Here is a 17,423-nt window from a genome sequence, read left to right as displayed (position 1 = left end):
CTACAAGGGTCTTCATCTCTTGAGGGATTTCCACCCCCTTTCTTTCCATCCAGTTCCTTTTGAAGAGCTGAGCTCACACACTCCTTCCTCAGCGAAGCTCCTGACCCCCTCCCACTAAGCCAGGACCCCAGTTATACGTTCTCAGAGTGCTTGTGGTACTCACCACAACCGCAGCTGACCATTGGGTCATGGATCAGTTCGTGCCTGCCCCCACGGTTAGACTGTAAGCTTCATGGGGCAGAAACTATTTCCGTCTTGCTCACTACGGCAGCTGCAGTTTCTTGTACAGGGTCAGCATGACGTAACATGTGTTCATCAGAAGTCTGTTGAAGGAGAGAAAGAGGGAGAAGGTGTCCAGGCCAGAACCTAACTGCTGTTGCAAGGCATGGAGTGGAGGGAAAGAAAAAGATAAATGTAGAGGCATGTGTTCATACAGGGAACAGTGAGGGAAGGCCTAGAGGCAGGGCGATCTTGTGAAGTGAAACATGGCTACCGGAAGCCGAGCGGGGAGCACAGGAGTCCGTCTGGGGCACACTCCCGGGCCTGGCCCTCGTCTGTTCCTCGCTCCCTCTTGGCCTCTGCTTCCTCCCTGGGAATGTCGACAGAAGGCTGTTGGAGGGATGCTGTTTACCAATCAGGCACTTGGTTCTTCCTGGTCCGTGAAATCTTCTTCCCCTCCCCCTGGCAAACAAGATGTATTGGATTTTAGGGCCAGGCAGTCCCAAGTTCGGAAATGTTGTCTCAGAAAAGAGCTGAGTTGACTAGTATAATCCTATTTCATAACAACAGCAGTTCCTGCAGAGACAGCACCCTCTCCAGGGCTCTCGGCCCTGGCCTGGTGGGTGGTTTCGGGGCCCCTGGAGAGGCAGTTGGCTATGCTTGGTCAGGAAGTAGCCCCAACCCTGCATCCCAGGTGCTCCGTCCACACCTTCACCCCGGGAGCATGGAAAAGGAGTCCATTTTACAAGATTTACAGATTTGTAACATCCTTGGAAAGGGTTTGTCCCCGACATCTTGTCTTTATTCTAGACTAATTACTGTGAAATAGCACAATTTGATTGCACTTAGGTGTGGAGAGAAAGCGTGAAGCATCTCCCCGATGGCTGTTCTTGCACTGCTGTAAATACAGAGCTTGTGGAGAGGAGGGGTGCACAGTCAGGCTGTGCTTAGGGCTGCAGGCCCAGGACCCCGGTGGGGGAGCAGAGAAGCAGCTCTTCATTGCAGGGGAAAGGGAGGGAGGCAGGAGGAGAGGAGAGATGGCTGTAAGAAGCACAGTATTTTTTCTTCCTCCTATCAGTAAAACAACAAAATCACAGCTAAACAGCTTCATCCTTTAAAAACAGAAATACCATTAGTAGCAAGAGCCCAGACTCCGGACAGAGTGAGGCCTGCGTTCCAGCCACGGCCCACACAAGTTTTTTCATCCCTCTGAGTCTTGATTTTTCTCCTTGGTAAAAAGTCCATTAATATCTAAGCGGTGTTTTGAGCATTAAGTGAGAAGACATCTGCAAAGGGTCCAGACCATGGGTGGCCCATAGTGGGTGTTCAGTTAATGCCGTTCTCACCCTTCTGGGCAGCAGGAGCATCCAGAGGTTTCAGACCCTCCCAGATTCAGCCACCAAGGGCCATCCCTGGCTGCAGGGATTTCAGGTAATCTGAGATGGGGAAGAAGGAGAGCTCCGAGCTCAGGTTTGAAACAGCAGAGAGTGTTCACGGAGCCTGGCTGCCAGGTTGTGTCCTGGGCTGCAAGGGACAGAGAGAGCCAGATAAGCTGGCATCACTGCCCTGAGTCAGGCTCAGTTTCGTGGAGAGCCAGATGTGTAAGGAGCTGATGGCAGTCCTAGACAGATGATGAAAGCATGTTACTGGAGTTTGAGCCTTGTCCCTGTGGGAGCCTGAAGGAAAGAGCAATTCATTCTAAGCAAGAAGATCAGATAAAATTTCCCTAAGGCATTGAGCCTTGTAAGTCAAGTAAGATATTGAAAGAGAAGCTACGAATAGCTTTCTGGAAGATGGAACGGCCCCCACAAAGGCAGAGGACGGGACATGGAAGTGTGGGCTATCTGGGGCCCCCATATCAGAAGACTGCGTGTTAAGATGTCCTTTGGTGCATTTGGCCCACCTTCTGGCCTCGGTCTCTGTCTCACCGAAGGCTCCTAAGTGTAGAAGCCCAGAAACCGCAGTGATCACAGGGCGCTGGCTGCCTTCCCTCTTAGAAGAGGAGCTGCACGAGGTCACTGTGTGGTAAATACCTCGCCTTCCTGTGAGGCTGTCCAGCCCATGGACCCCTCCAGCAGTTGGCGTGCTGTATGGAATTCCTAACTGCATTTCTTTGTCCTGCAAGCCCAGATGTGGAAAATGAGGCTGGCTGCCGGTAAATAGCTTGTCCAGCTACAAAGACGGGTAAGAGAGCTGAGCCAAGAAGCCAGATTTTCCAATTCCAAGCCCTACGTTCCTTCTGTAGACCGTGCTGCCTCTCAGAGCCCCACCCCGATGTCCTTCTCTACTGCTTTGCTGCGCACCTGCGGCTCAGAGCAGAACACAGGGCCTCTGCCATCCTGGCGGTGGCTTTCCTCTGCCCCTGCTCCCAGCTCTTCCTCCCGCGACCTCACCCCATGTACCTTTCCCGTGTGCCAGGCACGTTCTGAGTGTTACATGCATTTTCCCATTGAATCTTCTCAACAACCTTACTTACCCAGCCCGTATCTGTCAGGTGTCAACCACGTGCAAGGTACCATCCTGTTTTTATTTCCATTTTATAGACAAGAAATGGATACCCAAGCCGGTTAAGTCATTTGTCCAAAGCCTCGTCACTGGTGAGGGGGGGAGCCAGGATTTGCCCCCAGAGCCTGCCCTCTTTCCACTATGCTCTTGGATTCCCGCAGCCGGGGTAGGACTGGGATGGTGCCCCTGATCGGAACTGCTGAGAGGATGCGGAGAGCGCCTTACTGAGCAGAGAAGCTAACTTACTTTCTCATGGAAGAAGAACTAAGGTCCGTCTGTCCTGTGCCACGTCCTGTGCCAGGACTGCCGTGTACCCATGGCATTGAGTGGCCCTGTGACTTGTACCAACATGCTTCAGGACTGGAGAGACCAGGGGACCCAGGTGAAATCAGGGGACCTCAGTACACATCACCCCCGGAGCCCCAGCCCCTCACGTTATCTGGTCCCACGGTGCTCCTGGCTTCGTCTGGCGTGAGGCGGTTGTCGCTGATGTCACACTTCATTGTGCAGGAAGCCCTTCCCGCTGGTGTATGGCAGGCAGCTAGATTTCTCGTCCTTTCCAGCCTGGAGTTAGATTTTGTTCACAGTCTCCAGTGGGGAAGGATAAAAAAAGGCCAGTATTATTAATTCTGCTGTGGCCTCCATTTCTTCCCATTGTCCTAAGTTTATCAGCCAGGCCACCTGTGGAGCTCTATGGCAAGACCTAGTCATGGGGCTCCTGTGTGTGTTCCAGTCTGTGTTTGTCTCTGTTTGTGTGAGCACACACATTGCCACACCTGAATGTGCATGCAGAACTGGTATTTGAGGGGAGATGGAGTGGAAGCTGGCAGAGATTAAATGAGAATTTTAGAAGAAGTAGCATTTTTCTTGACAGTTTTCAGAAACTAGAAACTCTTCTTTTGCACCTTGCTGACCTCTAACTCTGTGTAGTGCATCAAGTCCATTACATAGCACTGTTCATACACCTGACTGTGTAGGTCTGGGGCTGCGCTGGATGTTTCACATACAAATCTTTGCATTAGTCTGTGTTTTAAACTTTGGGTGTTCTTTCTTTCATTAACTTTTAAGCATTGTGATCAGAATGCCTTATGTTTTTAGTACACTTTCTAATCTATAGAGAACTTTCATTAAATTCTTACAAGAACCCAGGAGATGGCTTTGTATTATTTCCATTTCTCCAGAGGAAAACACTGCAGGTCAGAGTGATTAAGTGATTTACCTGCTGCTGCACAGTGAATAAGGGCCGGAGCTGGGAGGCTGGCTGTCTCTACAGATCTGCTCCGTTGAGTACATAGGTGGACAGCAGAGCCAGCAAGGGACAGGAAGCACATGGGCACACACTGTCAGGGCAGTGTGCATGGGAGAGGTCCTGAAATCAAGGGCCCCTGGCTGGGGAGGGGAGAGCAGATGTCATCTTTGGCTCAGGGTAATGGTGAAAATCCACACAGAAGAAGGTGACATTTGAAGTAGGCCTTGAAGGATGGGAGAAAGTTTTTTTAAATAGGGCAGTGGCCATTTCCACACACAGACGTTGCATCAGCAAAAGCCTGGAGGCTGGATGGACAGGTGTGGTCCAGGGATAGGAGAAATCACACCGACCCAGACTCCTGAGCACAGAGAAGTGAGCAATGTCAGATACTGCACTCAACAAGCACGTAAAATGCTCTTGGAAAATTGTGTCTGTCTCAAAGAGATATTGCCTCAAGTTTCTGTCCCCAGGAAAACAGTACCAACAAATTGGAGCAGTAATACTGGTCCATATAAAGAGATTTGCCCTTCTTTTCCCCATTTCCACAGTTTTACAGCTAATCGGAAAGGCAGTATGCATGCATAGCTGTTAGGGACAGATTCAGGGCAATCTGGATTTGACTCAGATCTGGGGTTATTCTCCACCTCTTATTAAACGTGTGATCTTGGGCAAGTAATTGAACCTCTTTGATCCTGTTTCGTCATCTTGCGGACGAGGATAATAACTCTACCTTCCTTGTGGAGCTTTGTGCGGATTAAACGACAGTGTGTCTATAAAGCACTTAGCGCAGTGCTTGGCACAGGATAGGCTTCAGTTAAAACAGCGGCTCCTGTTCACTTGACCATCTTCATCACCCCGGTGCCCAGAACTCTATGGTGCCTTAAGCTTCTTGATAGAAGGGCCGAACCAAACCAGAGGTCTGCGTCTATCAGAGAAGGAAAAAGGGAACTCACAGGTACTGAGTGCCTTGCTGTGTGCACAGATGAGGGTAGGGGAGCAGGAGAATGTGGTGTGATTCCAAGGAGCCAGAAAACACCCACCCGTGGGGCAGGAGACTGGGACGCTCTGGGGAGTAAAAGAGGGCCATCACACACTCTGTTCTGTGAGATTTTAAAATGCTCTTTCAAAATGCACCTCATTATAAAGAAATACTATCCCAAGTTACAAATCCGGGTGGCAGGCTCCATGTTAAGCTGTCCACCCTCATTCCTCTTGCTGAAGTGAATGTTCCAGGGGGAAAAGACCTATCCTAATAGTATATACACAAATTAAAACCCCATTTAGAGGTACAGTGGGGACCACCTCCTAATTGACTTTGATCACAGGAAAAAAAAATCAGTTAACAGGGTTGGTATGCCAGAGGAAATCAGGAAATGGCGGGGGGGTTGCCCTGCAGAGCCCTGTAGCAGTAAGTTCTACTAGCGATGGAAATGGAGCCTGGAGACAGGACTTTCTGCCTCCCATAGCTCCCGAGCATCAGCCAGACCCATGTTTTCCTCCTGGCCCCTGGGACAGTTGACTACAAGAAGGAGGGAGTGATGCCTCATGCCTGAGAGGCAGGTCCTTTGCTAAGTGGAGTCACCTTCATACAGAGAAGCTTTAGTTGGCCTTGTGAATAGTGTTGACACTTGCTGGGATGCAGGTGCCACCAAGACAGGAAACTGCGCGGAGCTTTCCATCAGCCTTTTCCCTCCTCTTGGGAATGGCGGCACTTCCCCAAGCCTGGCAGTGTTCTGATAGGGCAGAGTGGGCTGCTCACCCCAGCAGAGCAGTTTGAAGAGGCTGGCAGCGCCCAAGGTGTCTTCAATCACTGGATCATTAGTGAGGCCTGGAAAAGGAAGGGCAGCTGGTGGGTCTTTTCCTAGGCTCCAGCACCTCTTTGACTGTTGGCTCTGTTGGCAGGGATTTGATCCAAAACTGCATGTTTATTCTGATCAGGGCTAACAGGAAACCTGTCCTGTGCTCTCCTGACAACAGTCTGAGAAGAACTGAGGATTTGGTTTGGGTTCTTGGTGCTGCTGTAACGACTGGTGCAATCACAGATAATTCTGGAGCCTTGGTTGTCTGGAGATATAAGATGAGATTGATGTCTATTTTGTCACTGTGTTTTGAGGTGCCTAATGTATAAAATGGAGTTACAAGTAATATCTTTCTTAAAAAGTTGTGAGATTAAATGATACAACAAATGTGAATCCTCCAGCATTATGTCATGCACATGGTGCAATTTTAATAATTGGGAACTGTTACTGTTTCAGTGATAAGCCTAATTGTGTCTGCCCCCTTCCTTTTCTCCCTCTCTTCTTCACTCCCGTGGGCCTGGCGCCGAGGGGCAGAAATGAAAGGAATAATCCCTGCCCTGAACGGAAGGCCTCACGGTGGCCTGACATAGCCTGTCCCGTGGGCTTTACTTCAGGCTCGAGGAGACAACTCCTTTAATTTGGGACTGCAGTGCCTGGTGGAAGAGCAAGCCTTGAGGATGACTTTCTTGCATTTAGTGGGAAGAGCTCTGAACCCAGAAGCTGGAGACTGGGGCTCAGGGCGGTCTCAGGCTCTGCTCTAGTCAAGTCTGGGTCTCCTCTGTGCAATGAGTAGGGGGCAGATCCCTGTGACTGTAACTTCTGTCTTAGCAACACCCCCCAACACTGGAGCAAAAACTCGGGCTTCTCAGCTCCCTCGAGAAATATCCTTACCTCACTTCTGCAGGGAAAACCTCACTGTATAGTTATGATGACGACGATGATGGTGATGATGATGAAGAAAACGATACGAACAAAGAGGGTCATCCATTTGAGAAAATACCAAGCACCATAATCTCATACAATATCTTCACAACTCCTGGAGCTCAGTATTATTGTCACCATTCAATAGATGAGGAAACGGAGGCCCAGAAGAGTTAAAAATCACATCAACCAAGTCACATCACCATGAAGGCGAGAACCAGAGAAGGGGCGCAGGGCTGTCCGTGGGCGAAGCCTGCGCTCATCACTGCTGCACGTGTGTGCGCCCGTCTTCCAGTCTCGGGGAGCAGCACGATACTGGGAGTAGGGCAGGGAGAGGTCAGGTGACCGACCACGCTGAGGTCGGTCCAAGGGTTGGTGGAGGTGACCAACCCCTAAATTAGTTGTGTATAGAAGAGGTCTTAGTAGAGCCTGCGGGGTGAAAGGTGCCCAGAAAAGACAGCTTTCTTATTCTATTACTGTAATCATACCAGTTTATTCTGTACAAAGTAGATTCCAGCTCTCGTTCCCCCACAACTTGCCGTGTCACCAGTTTCTGGGGCCCTCCGGTTATGTTGCTGTTTCTCTTCTGCTTTGACGACGGGAGTGCCTGTCTCCCGCTTCTGAGGCTGGCTGCGCTTGAGCCTCTTGCCTGTGCCCAACACCACTGCCCCCCTTGATTTACAGAAATATTGAGCAGCTGCCAGCAAACCTGTCCCCACGGCATTGCGTGGTGCAGAAAAATGATTAACTGCACCGGAGTCCATTCTCCAGAAAACACTTAATTTGGGGGTGAGAGACAGTAACCCTGATTGTTGCAGTCAGGTTTATCCAGAGACAGGAAGAAAAGCAATATATTTACTTGATTTAAAATTAGCCCCACGTAGTCACCAGTGGGATCCTGTCAGGTTTCTTTATAGCGATTCCGCTTTTAAAAACTGTTTTATCCATTGGGCAAATATCTCTAGTTCCTGTGCCCAAAGTCTGTCAGCTAATGGAAGCATGATAGCAAAGGGCCCTCGGTGTAAAGAAATTCGCAGTTGGCATGGAAAGGGAATTAGAGGTAATATACAGAAAGAAGAAAAAGGTGATATAACAGCTGGCTTAAACAAACCTTCCCGCAGATACAGCAGTTAGGAAAATCAATGTAGCAAAATGACAAAGATGATGAGAGCTGCCATTTACTGAGCTCCTACTGTGTGTTTGGCAAATTACATGCATTATTTCATTTACTCCTTTAAGATAGATCCTATAACTTCATTTTGCAGATGAGGAAACGGAGACTCAGAGAGGTGAAATTATTTGCCCAAAGTCATGAAACCAGTAAATGACCCAGCTCTCCAAACTTGAACCTGCACATACACAGCTTTGACTGTGGGCGTCAGCCATGCCTCTGGTAGTCAGAATGTGGGAGGACGGGGGCCCCATGCTTTGTCCCTGAGAAGAATGCCCCTTTACCTGGCTACACTGGCAACAGAGGCTTTGGCTTTAATTTAGTTTCAGGCATTAAAACTCACTAACGGTGCAATGTATCAGGAGGAGAGCCTGGACTTCGGAACCAGTCAGATCTGGGTTCAGATATTTTATCACTTCCCATCTGTAAAGTGTCTTTGGGCAATTCATGCAGCCTCTCTGAGCCTCCAGTTTTTCATCAGAAGATGAGAATAATAGTAATTTTCTCAAGGTTTCTGTAATTCCCCTTGCTTAAGCGGCTGACACACGGCATGTGCTCAAAAGGAGGATCTCCTCCCCGGGCGCTATCCCCCTTCCTTTCTACCTATTCCTCCTGAGACTGCATTGTAGAACTTCCCCTTTAATGTGAAACAGCATTAAAGTGAGTTTGGAAACGGAAGAAAATTTATCCATAATCCTACCATTATAATTCGAAGTCCGATGTCATTTTTACGTATGTCTCTCCAGATTTTTGTTCATATGCATATCTGGTTTTGCAGAGATGCAGTCAGCAAAAAGTACAATTTTATGTCCTGCCTCTTTTTCCTTCACGTTATATCACCAGCATTTGCTCTCACTGCTGGTGGTCATAGTCATTTTTGTATAATGATTGTGTTGCATTCCATCCGGTACCTGTAGTATAATTCAGCTAAATCGTTCTATTTGTACATATCTAGGTTGCTTCCAGTTTTTCTGCTCTGACCCTGCAGTCTACAGCCCTGTGTGTTGAACTTCTTGGTTTGGAACTTGTGAATGTTGTTGGCTTTGTAGCAAAACCAGGACTAGGACCTGGAGACTGAAACTCTGTCCCCTTGTTGCTGCAGTTTTGTCTTTCTGTTTTTTGTTTTCCCCATTAGAGGACCATCATCAAAGAACTCCAATGACTTACACTTGACAGAAATGACGTTATTTATTTTAGAAAACAAAAACAAAGAAACTGAGCACTAATCTAAAACAGAGAAGTGGAGAGCCGCATGACTGGGTTGCCTCCCACTGCCTTTTGAAACCAGAAATGCCGGTTGAATCAACAGTTCCTTGTGGTTATAACCCTCTCTAGTCACTACCTGGAGCTGCTAATTTACAGATGCAAGGGGGTTCGTGTGTTAGATTTTTGGAAGGAAGGGAAGCGTTCACCATGACAGAGAAAACTCTGCTGTACTTAGATTGGTGACTCCTGCATAATGACTGTTAATTGCCCCCTGCTGGCTGGGTGTTGGAGAGGGGGCAGTTTCTGTGTCTGAACATCTATTGAGCATTTTTCTTAAAAATGTCAGGATGGAGCGTGCACTTTCTCGGCCATCGCTTATGTCTTGCTGGGCAGGAAAAGGCAACTGGAAAATGTCAACCCTGGGATCAGATTGACCAGAGCTGTGGGAATAAGAAACTTCCCCCACACTAGCTCTTGGCTTTCAGAAATCATTAACATTTTAGTGTGGGTGATCCTGTGAACCCGCTACCTTTCCACAGCCTTTTTCTGAACTCTTTAGCATCTTTTCACCTTTTCATGGAATTACAAAGTAGTTTAAAGGGAAAACCAGTATCAAGTTTCTTATTTAGGTCACTTTCAGCATACTTGAGAGTTTTGCACAAACAGTTATAAATACAAACCACAAAGTGTAATTTAGATAATCCCGTGATATACATTGGTGGTGAGTGGTTACCATTAATTCCTCAGGAAACAGGGAGAATGATGATTACAACTTATATTTTTCAGTGGTCTGGTTCATCGTTAGAACGGGCTGGAAAAAGCCATTTGTTCTTAGCTTTTTGGGATCCATGGCTATTAATTTCAAATCATTTGGGATAGCGTGCATTTACTGCCCTATGCAACTTTAGATTCAGGTAGCTGTGGGCCAAAAAACAGTTATTATCACCAGTGGTCCCCCCAAACATTAATTTTAGCCATGTTTTGTCGTGCTTTTTTTTGTTGTGGTGGTGGCTTTTTAGTTTTGTTTTTTGGTTTGGTTTGGTTTTTTGCTGGTGGTTTTATGTTGCTCATGTTTTATCTTATATTTAAAGTAAAACAGTGGAAAAGAGGCAGCTTGGATTAGGAACACAGGCTCCTGACTTTGCAACTTGTCTCAAACTAAGCTCCTGTAGTTACATCGGAGACTCCTGCATAGTGACTTTGATAACTGCCTCCTGCTGGCCCGGTGGGGCGGGGGCGGCTTCAGTGTCTGAACATCCACTGCGCATTTTCTTTAAAACTGTCAGGATGGAGCTTGCACTTTCTAGGCCATTGCTTGTCTTGCTGGGCAGGAAAAGGTGATGTTGGGTAACTTACTTTACATCTCTGAGGAAATCGAGTGTGTCATGAAAGCTTAAATGTTATTGCACTTCCATTGCGTACATTCTCCAGTAATGATTTTTCCAACCTGTCTTTGCATGAGGATTAAACTGGATGATATAAAGCATTCAGCATCTAGTACAAGTGGTGTCTAAATGGGGGATCTCTCAATCAGATGGGGACCCCCAAAGGTAGGGTGATGATCGGGTGGAAGCCGGTGGCAGTGCAAGTGGTAAAAGGATGGATTCACCGGGAACAGAACAAAGGAGGTAGAAGTTGATGACTCCACCACAAGGGAGCAGGGGGTGGTGGGTGGGGCAGGACAGCAGAGGAGAGGCTGTCTGCAGGGAGGCAGTGAGAGGGGGCTGTTTTTAAAGGGGGAAGGTGAGGAGGTATGGCGATGTAAGGCGCTCCCCATTCTTTGGTAGCTGTGCCTGGTTCTAAGTAGTCCATTGGCCAGTTAGGGCTATGCATATTTTGAGGTGGGTCTCCCATGGGCCTTTTCTACATTCCATTGCTCGAGGCTGTTTGCCCGAAAACGGGGTCTGCAGTCCACACTCAAATGATTCCAAGTTTTGAGTTGCTATTATTATTTTAGAGGAGCTTGAGCTTACGTGTTCCTTGGACAGTCGGTGGCTGAGCGTCTGTTCTGTCCTTTGGGAAGAGGAGAGCAAAGTAGCTTGCTCCTTCTCTCTTCCCCTCTTCCGTAACCTGGAACCGTAGAATCAGCCACCTACCACACAGTGCAAGAAAGGAATTGTGGGCCCTCTAGCACAACTGTAGTTAAGACCTTGCATCAGAGAGTAAGGGTCTCTTCTATTTGGGCTGGAAAATGACAGTTACTGGTTGAACTTCACATCTCTGCCTCCACATCATCCCACTTCTCTCTCTAAATACTACCTTCCACCTGGCGTTTGATAGCCAAGTCCTGGTGGCCCTGTGCTCAGTTCCCTACCTCGAGCCTCCAAAACTGTTTTTGGATGAGAGTGAGTCCTCCAAGAGAGCCCAGGTTAGCATTGGATGCCAAACTTTGCTTTCCAAGGAGGTGGGCAGGAGCCAGCCTCACAGCTGTATGAAGATTCTGTGATTGTGGGTAGTCGGGGGTGGGGCCGAGAGGAAGCCTTAGGTCAACACCTTCCCCCCACCAGCTGTGGGATGTCCTGCCCTAATTAACTTCTCCGGGACACGCGATCTTGTCATCGTTTTCACCTATAATACTTTTTCCACTGGCTCTTCTTCCCCCTCAGCCTATTTTTTTTAAAGATTTATTTATTTATTTATTTATTTATTTGATAGAGACACAGCGAGAGAGGGAACACAAGCAGGGGGAGTGGGAGAGGGAGAAGCAGGCTTCCTGCGGAGTGGGGAGCCCGATGCAGGGCTCGATCCCATGACCCTGGGGTCATGACCTGAGCCGAAGGCAGACGCTTAACGACTGAGCCACCCAGGCGCCCCGTGTATTTTTTTTTTTTTAAGCAAGGAGTTGGTTTTGCATCTTGTTAAAAATAAGAGAAAGCTTTGACAATAAAAATGTTTCTCTTCACAAAGCTGTGAGAGTTCTATTCATTCTGGGATTACCTAATTCTCATGACCTTTAACAAGGCAGCACTTCTGCAGTTAGATGAGATCATTGATTCTAATGGGGAAAGAAGCACTGCTCATTTAACTGCATGTTTCCCAGTTGTCCTCAGTTCAAACAATTTCTCCATTACCTTTGGAATTGCCAGTACATAGATTAAAACAGTAAGAAGGTAAGCAGAAGTGTGAGCTAATTCAGCCTTGGAAAGAGCAGAGTTTTCACTTCTTTCAGACAAGTGAACTTTTATTATTATTGACAACTTCACAGAGGTAGCCAGTAGCAGGGTAAAACACCTCATTTAGTGCTTAGGACCTAACGTGTGCTCAAAAAATGTTGGCTGCTTATCATTATTATCAACAGTCTGAATACAATGGTGAGAAAAGACAATAGTCGCACATATGTACAGTTTACAAAGCACTTTGCCATATGTGATCTCCTATGACACAGTAATTCTTCGAAAGAATTTTCTCCCCATTTCTTGGATGCAGCTCGGCAACGGCAGTTAGGATTCCAAACCAGTTTCCTTCCCTCTGGTCCAGCACACTTCATTCTGTCCAGCAGCAACCAAAGAGAAAGCAAAGGGTCGGATTCCATTTCTGTCACAGAGCACCCCCACTTGACGGAGTCAAATTTGTGTACGTTCCCTGGCTGATGGCTCCTGTGTGGACTACAAGTCTGAAGGCTGTGCTGTTCTGGTCTCCTTTACACAGTGATTTGTGTCTTGAAGGCAGCCACACAGCCCCCCTCATTCCCCCATCAGTGACCCCTTCCACAAACAGACCAGGCAACGCAACTCTCGGTCCTCCTCACAGGATCCTCGGTAACAAGCCTTAGAGGCTGCTCCGTGTGTGAAAGGGGATGTCTTTATCATGCCCACCTGCCTTGCTCGGTAAAGCTCGTTGGGGGAGCCTGGGCTTCAGGCCAGAAAGACTGCTGGTGTCTGATTTCAGGGTTTGAATAGCTGTGGGTTCTAGTCCAGACTGTGCCACGTATGAGCCATTTAACCTTCCGTATGTTCATCGATGGCATTGTGTCTTAGTTTCTTCATCTGTAGAATAGGGTTATTAATACTCACCTTTCAGGATTTTTGTGAGAATCAAAGGAAATACTGCATTTACTGCTCTTAGCACAATGCCTGGCATGCGATAGGCACTCAATGAAGCATAGTTTTATAAGTATCTTAATTAACCTTCTGAGTCTTAATGTGCACATCTGCACATTGGGTCTGGCAGGGCTGCCTTAAGGATTAGATGTCAAATAAATACAAATTTCCCAGCGCACTTTCTGGCATGCAGTTGGTCCTCAGTAAACCTAATGACTATGAGCTTCGTATCTCTGTACATCCTTCCCTGGGTTCCTCTGGCCGTCTTAGTGGGTCGGTCACTGCCTCCTCTGGGCCTTCTAGTCCTTCTGAGTAGATTCGGTTCCTTGTCCATCTTCCCTACTTGACTGTGAGCTCGTGAAAGCAAGGACTGTCTGATTACGTCCTGGCTCTCCAGAGTCAGCCATAGGTCCTGATATAGAGTGGGCTTCTAGAAAATGTTCATCAGTACAACAAAGGAGTGATGTTACATACAGGATACTGGGGGAGTCAGGGACTGGAGTGCTTAACTCTGTATGTGAGGAATCAGGGCAGGCCTCCCCAAAGAGGTAAATAGGGACCATTGACAGGTCTTGAATCCTAAGATAGGATTTAAGCAGACATTTGTACTAGATTACAAAGCGTTTTGGAAACAAGCTTCCTAGCCGTTTCAAGCATTGTGTATGTTAACGGACAAGTCCATTCTTGGGCGTCTTATGGTCTCTTCTAGATTGTTGCACAAGACTATTTAGCAGTTTCTACCTTGGAAAAATGTTTTTAAAACAGAAATGCATGTACATGCTACAGAATAAAAAAGTACAACAGATATACAGTGGAAAGCAGATCTCTCCCCTATCCCTGATCCTTAGCATCTCTTTCTATCGTAAGCTGCATCTGCTGTAACCAATGTCTTTCTTTCATATCCTTCAGAAACATTCTATACATATACAGGATTTTTTTTAACCCAAAGATAGTTTTTCAGATACACTGTTCTGCATTCAGATACACTATTCAGAAAAATACAAAGAGCTTCCACGTACTTTTTTATGGTTGCATAGTATATTGTGTAAAGGTAACTTCTCTAGCCCCTTATTGATGGACTCCAATATTTTGCTACTGCAAACAGTGCTTCACTGAATAACCATTTATGTACATCATTTAGTATGTACATGAGTATACCTGGAGGAGAAATTTCTAGAATTTTTCTAGAAACCTGGGAACCTCTAAGTCCCAGGGTAAAGGGTATGTTTATTATAAATTCCATAGCTTTTTTCAAATTGTCCCTCAGTGGGTTTGTACCAACTTATGCTCACATCAACAAAGAATGAGAGTGCTTTTTTCCTGTTCTCTGTCAATGCTGTATAATTTTAACCTTTTATTTCTTTGCCAAAGCATATGTGAAAAATAGTATTTCAAAGTTTAACTTACATTTCTCCTATTATGCATGATATCAAGAGTCTTTTCATATGATTGAGAGCCGATTTTATTTCTTAATCTGTTAACTCTCTGTTCATAGTTCATATAATATACCTACTAAGCTGTTGGATTTTGCTTATTATTTGTAGGAGTTATTTTTATATTAATGAAATTAACCCTTTGTGATACAAGTTGCAAACTTCCCCCCTAGATTATTTATCTTTTGAAGCAAAAGTCCAAGACTTCCTGAACCACCCCCCTAATCCCTGCCCCTCTCCCAGTCCCTCCAGACTGTGAGCCCTCAAGGGCATGGTCTGTGCCCTGAGCATCTCCATGCCCCAGTCCCCCGTGTAGGGCTTGGTGCTGCAAGAGCCCTCTTCAGGGGCTATTTGTTGACCTGAGCTGAACTGAATTCCTGTGTCCCCCCCCCCCACCTGCCCTCCCCTGTGGCTTGGGAGTTCCATTTCCACCGCCAGCAGAAAAAGATGACTTTTCTCATTGCTCACCACAGCCATGCACCTGTTTGGCCTAAACTGGCACCTGCAGCCGATGGAGGGGCAGATGTATGAGATCACGGAGGACACAGCCAGCAGTTGGCCTGTGCCAACGGACGTCTCCCTGTATCCATCAGGGGGCACTGGGTTAGAGATCCCTGACAGGAAAGGCAAAGGAGCCACAGAAGGTAGGGTTGCTGTGTTGTCCGTGTTGTGAGTCCTCTGTGTCTGCCTTTGAACCGAAGAGATCTTCATTATGCACATCATGTGCCTGACTCACAGCTCCATGCTCTGGCACTCCCTCCATCTCTCTGCACTCCACGCCGGCTGCCCATCCACCTGTGTCTTCATCTCAGTTTCTTGTCACTGTGAGCTCGTAGCGGGGCTTGGGCAGCTCTCCTGGTGCTCAGCGGTATCCCATCTCATGCCTTGAGGGAAGTATTATGGGCTTTCACACTGCTGGGGTGGCTGGCTTTGATTGTGTGGAATCAAGATGAGCCCTTCTGGAGCAACCTCATGGGGGTGAACGGGCATCTCCAGGACGGGGGTGTGGTGAAGTGGGTAGATGGTATGTTGTAATTGAAATACCCTCGGACCATTGTGGTGTAATGGAAACACCAGTTGAGGTATTCTAGCATTTACCAACCATGTGACCTTAAGCAAGTCACTTAATTTTCTTGACCACTGGTTTCCTCATCTGCAATAACAATAATCATTAGTGTTTATACAGTTTGTTTGGTTCAAAGCTTTTTGTCAAGAGCATTTCACGTTTAATCCTCACAGAGATCCTGTGAGGTAAGTATGATTATTTATACCCATTTTAGATGCAAAAACTCAGAGTTACATTAATTGACTTGACCAGAGCCACATAGCCAGTAAATAATGGAGCCCAGGTGTGGATGACTCCAGAGCTCTTGCTGTCTCCAAAAGTGGTCCTACCTGACTCACCCAATGGTTACAAGACTGAAGGAGATATAGATGAAAAATCCCATTGTACAACAAGACACAAATATTTCTCCATCAGCGATGGAAGTGGTGGTGACATTTGGAGTTTGGCGTTCTTAAATGGGACATTGGTAGACCCATGTTTTGAATTTCTTAAGGTCTAACATGCCATTTACGCAGATTCTTTCACTATCAGCCTAGAGTGGCAGAGACTTACAAAAATGGTAATAGGGAAGATGACTGAGCTAATGAGCCAGTCTCATTGTCATTCTGGGCAGATGTGGGCCTCCCTCGCCTGTACCTGCTGTGCCCTGCTTTATCTCTCCGGTGTTAATCTGTCAGCAAAGTGGTCATATCTGCCTCCAACCTTGACTGCTTATATCTTCTTTCCTCTCATCTCAGTTAACTTTGGGGTCTTAGCTTCTGAGCTTCCCTGTCCTTTTAAGGATTTGCCTTCCAGGAATCAGTTTGGTTAACAGGGTACCATATGCTTGGTTGAAGTAGCTACTCAGAATCTCCGAATGATCCTGAAGGCCGAAATCAACTCTTACTTTTTTTGTTTTCTAATATGGAACGCTTCATGAATTTGCATGTCATCCTTGCACAGAGGCTATGCTAATGTTCTCTGTATTGTTCCAACAAAACCAATTCTTGACCTATGGTCCTTAAGGAAAGTAAGAATGGGAGCATTTCCATGGAGCCAAACCAGAACTTCTGCCTACTTTTCCTAGGGGCAATTCCAGTCTTCTCCTTTACAAATATTTTAAGACATGAAACACTGAATAACTTACACTTTCTTTGCCCTTTAATAGAATATGGAAGGAGCATGGATGGGGCCACGGGAAGAGCTCTGGGTTAGGAGTGAAGAGCCCTGAGTTCAAGTCCAGCTGCTGCCACTTGAGTTGGCCTTCAGCAAATCCCTTGAAAGACTTTCTGAGCTTCATTTTCCTTCTCACTAAAAGGAGGCTATTGAGCTAAATTATCTCCAGGGCAAGTCCTACATATGAAATTGGTAAAAGAATCATCAAACTAACCAGATGGTTCTCCAGAATCTTTCTCCAGGTCAGCCCTGTCCATGGTCCTGCCTGTTGGCTTGTGATTCCCTTGTCAGTTTACAGTGTCAGATGCCATACATGAATATTATAAATGTGGACAGTCTTTAGATCAGCATGTACAAATGCAGATTTAAGATATGTTTAACCCTCAAGGCATTGGAAAAAGGTCTCATTTAGCAAAATGTATTTTCTTTCCTCCATGATCTCTGTCAAACATTCTCTAAACAGGAGTTGGATCTATCTGAAATCTCCCATTCTAATGAAATTAGTTTGTGGCTTTTTTAGGTTTTGTTTTGTTTTACCCAAGGAGCAGGAGGTGCAGATAAGAGACAAAATAAAATTGCACCAGCTTATTGGTTTACTTTAATTGGAGTGTTTTTGCTTAAAGGGATTATCTGTCATTACTAATGCAAATGGAAATCCT

General features: G+C 46.5%; 1 protein-coding gene and 1 non-coding gene across 4 annotated transcripts in view; one reads left to right on the top strand and one right to left on the bottom strand.

Annotated features, from left to right (window-relative positions):
* The window catches only part of TENM4 (teneurin transmembrane protein 4), a 368,675-nt gene that overhangs the window by 170,118 nt on the left and 181,134 nt on the right, over nucleotides 1–17,423 (top strand). For all 3 annotated transcript variants that reach the window (XM_088018017.1, XM_028116004.2, XM_088018018.1), the window contains one exon: nucleotides 15,017–15,187. In XM_088018017.1, the coding sequence (XP_087874143.1) occupies nucleotides 15,017–15,187 (171 nt within the window). The remainder of the gene's footprint in view (nucleotides 1–15,016; nucleotides 15,188–17,423) is intronic.
* Nucleotides 16,507–16,614, bottom strand: LOC114218825 (U6 spliceosomal RNA). The gene has a single exon (XR_003611247.1). It is a non-coding gene; the product is annotated as a U6 spliceosomal RNA (small nuclear RNA).

Source organism: Eumetopias jubatus, unplaced genomic scaffold (assembly GCF_037043125.1).
Source record: "Eumetopias jubatus isolate StellerSeaLion01/CBP00866 unplaced genomic scaffold, mEumJub1_p1.0 scaffold_13, whole genome shotgun sequence".
In the NCBI taxonomy this organism is placed as follows: Eukaryota; Metazoa; Chordata; class Mammalia; order Carnivora; family Otariidae; genus Eumetopias; species Eumetopias jubatus.
This window is presented reverse-complemented; position numbering and strand designations above follow the sequence as displayed.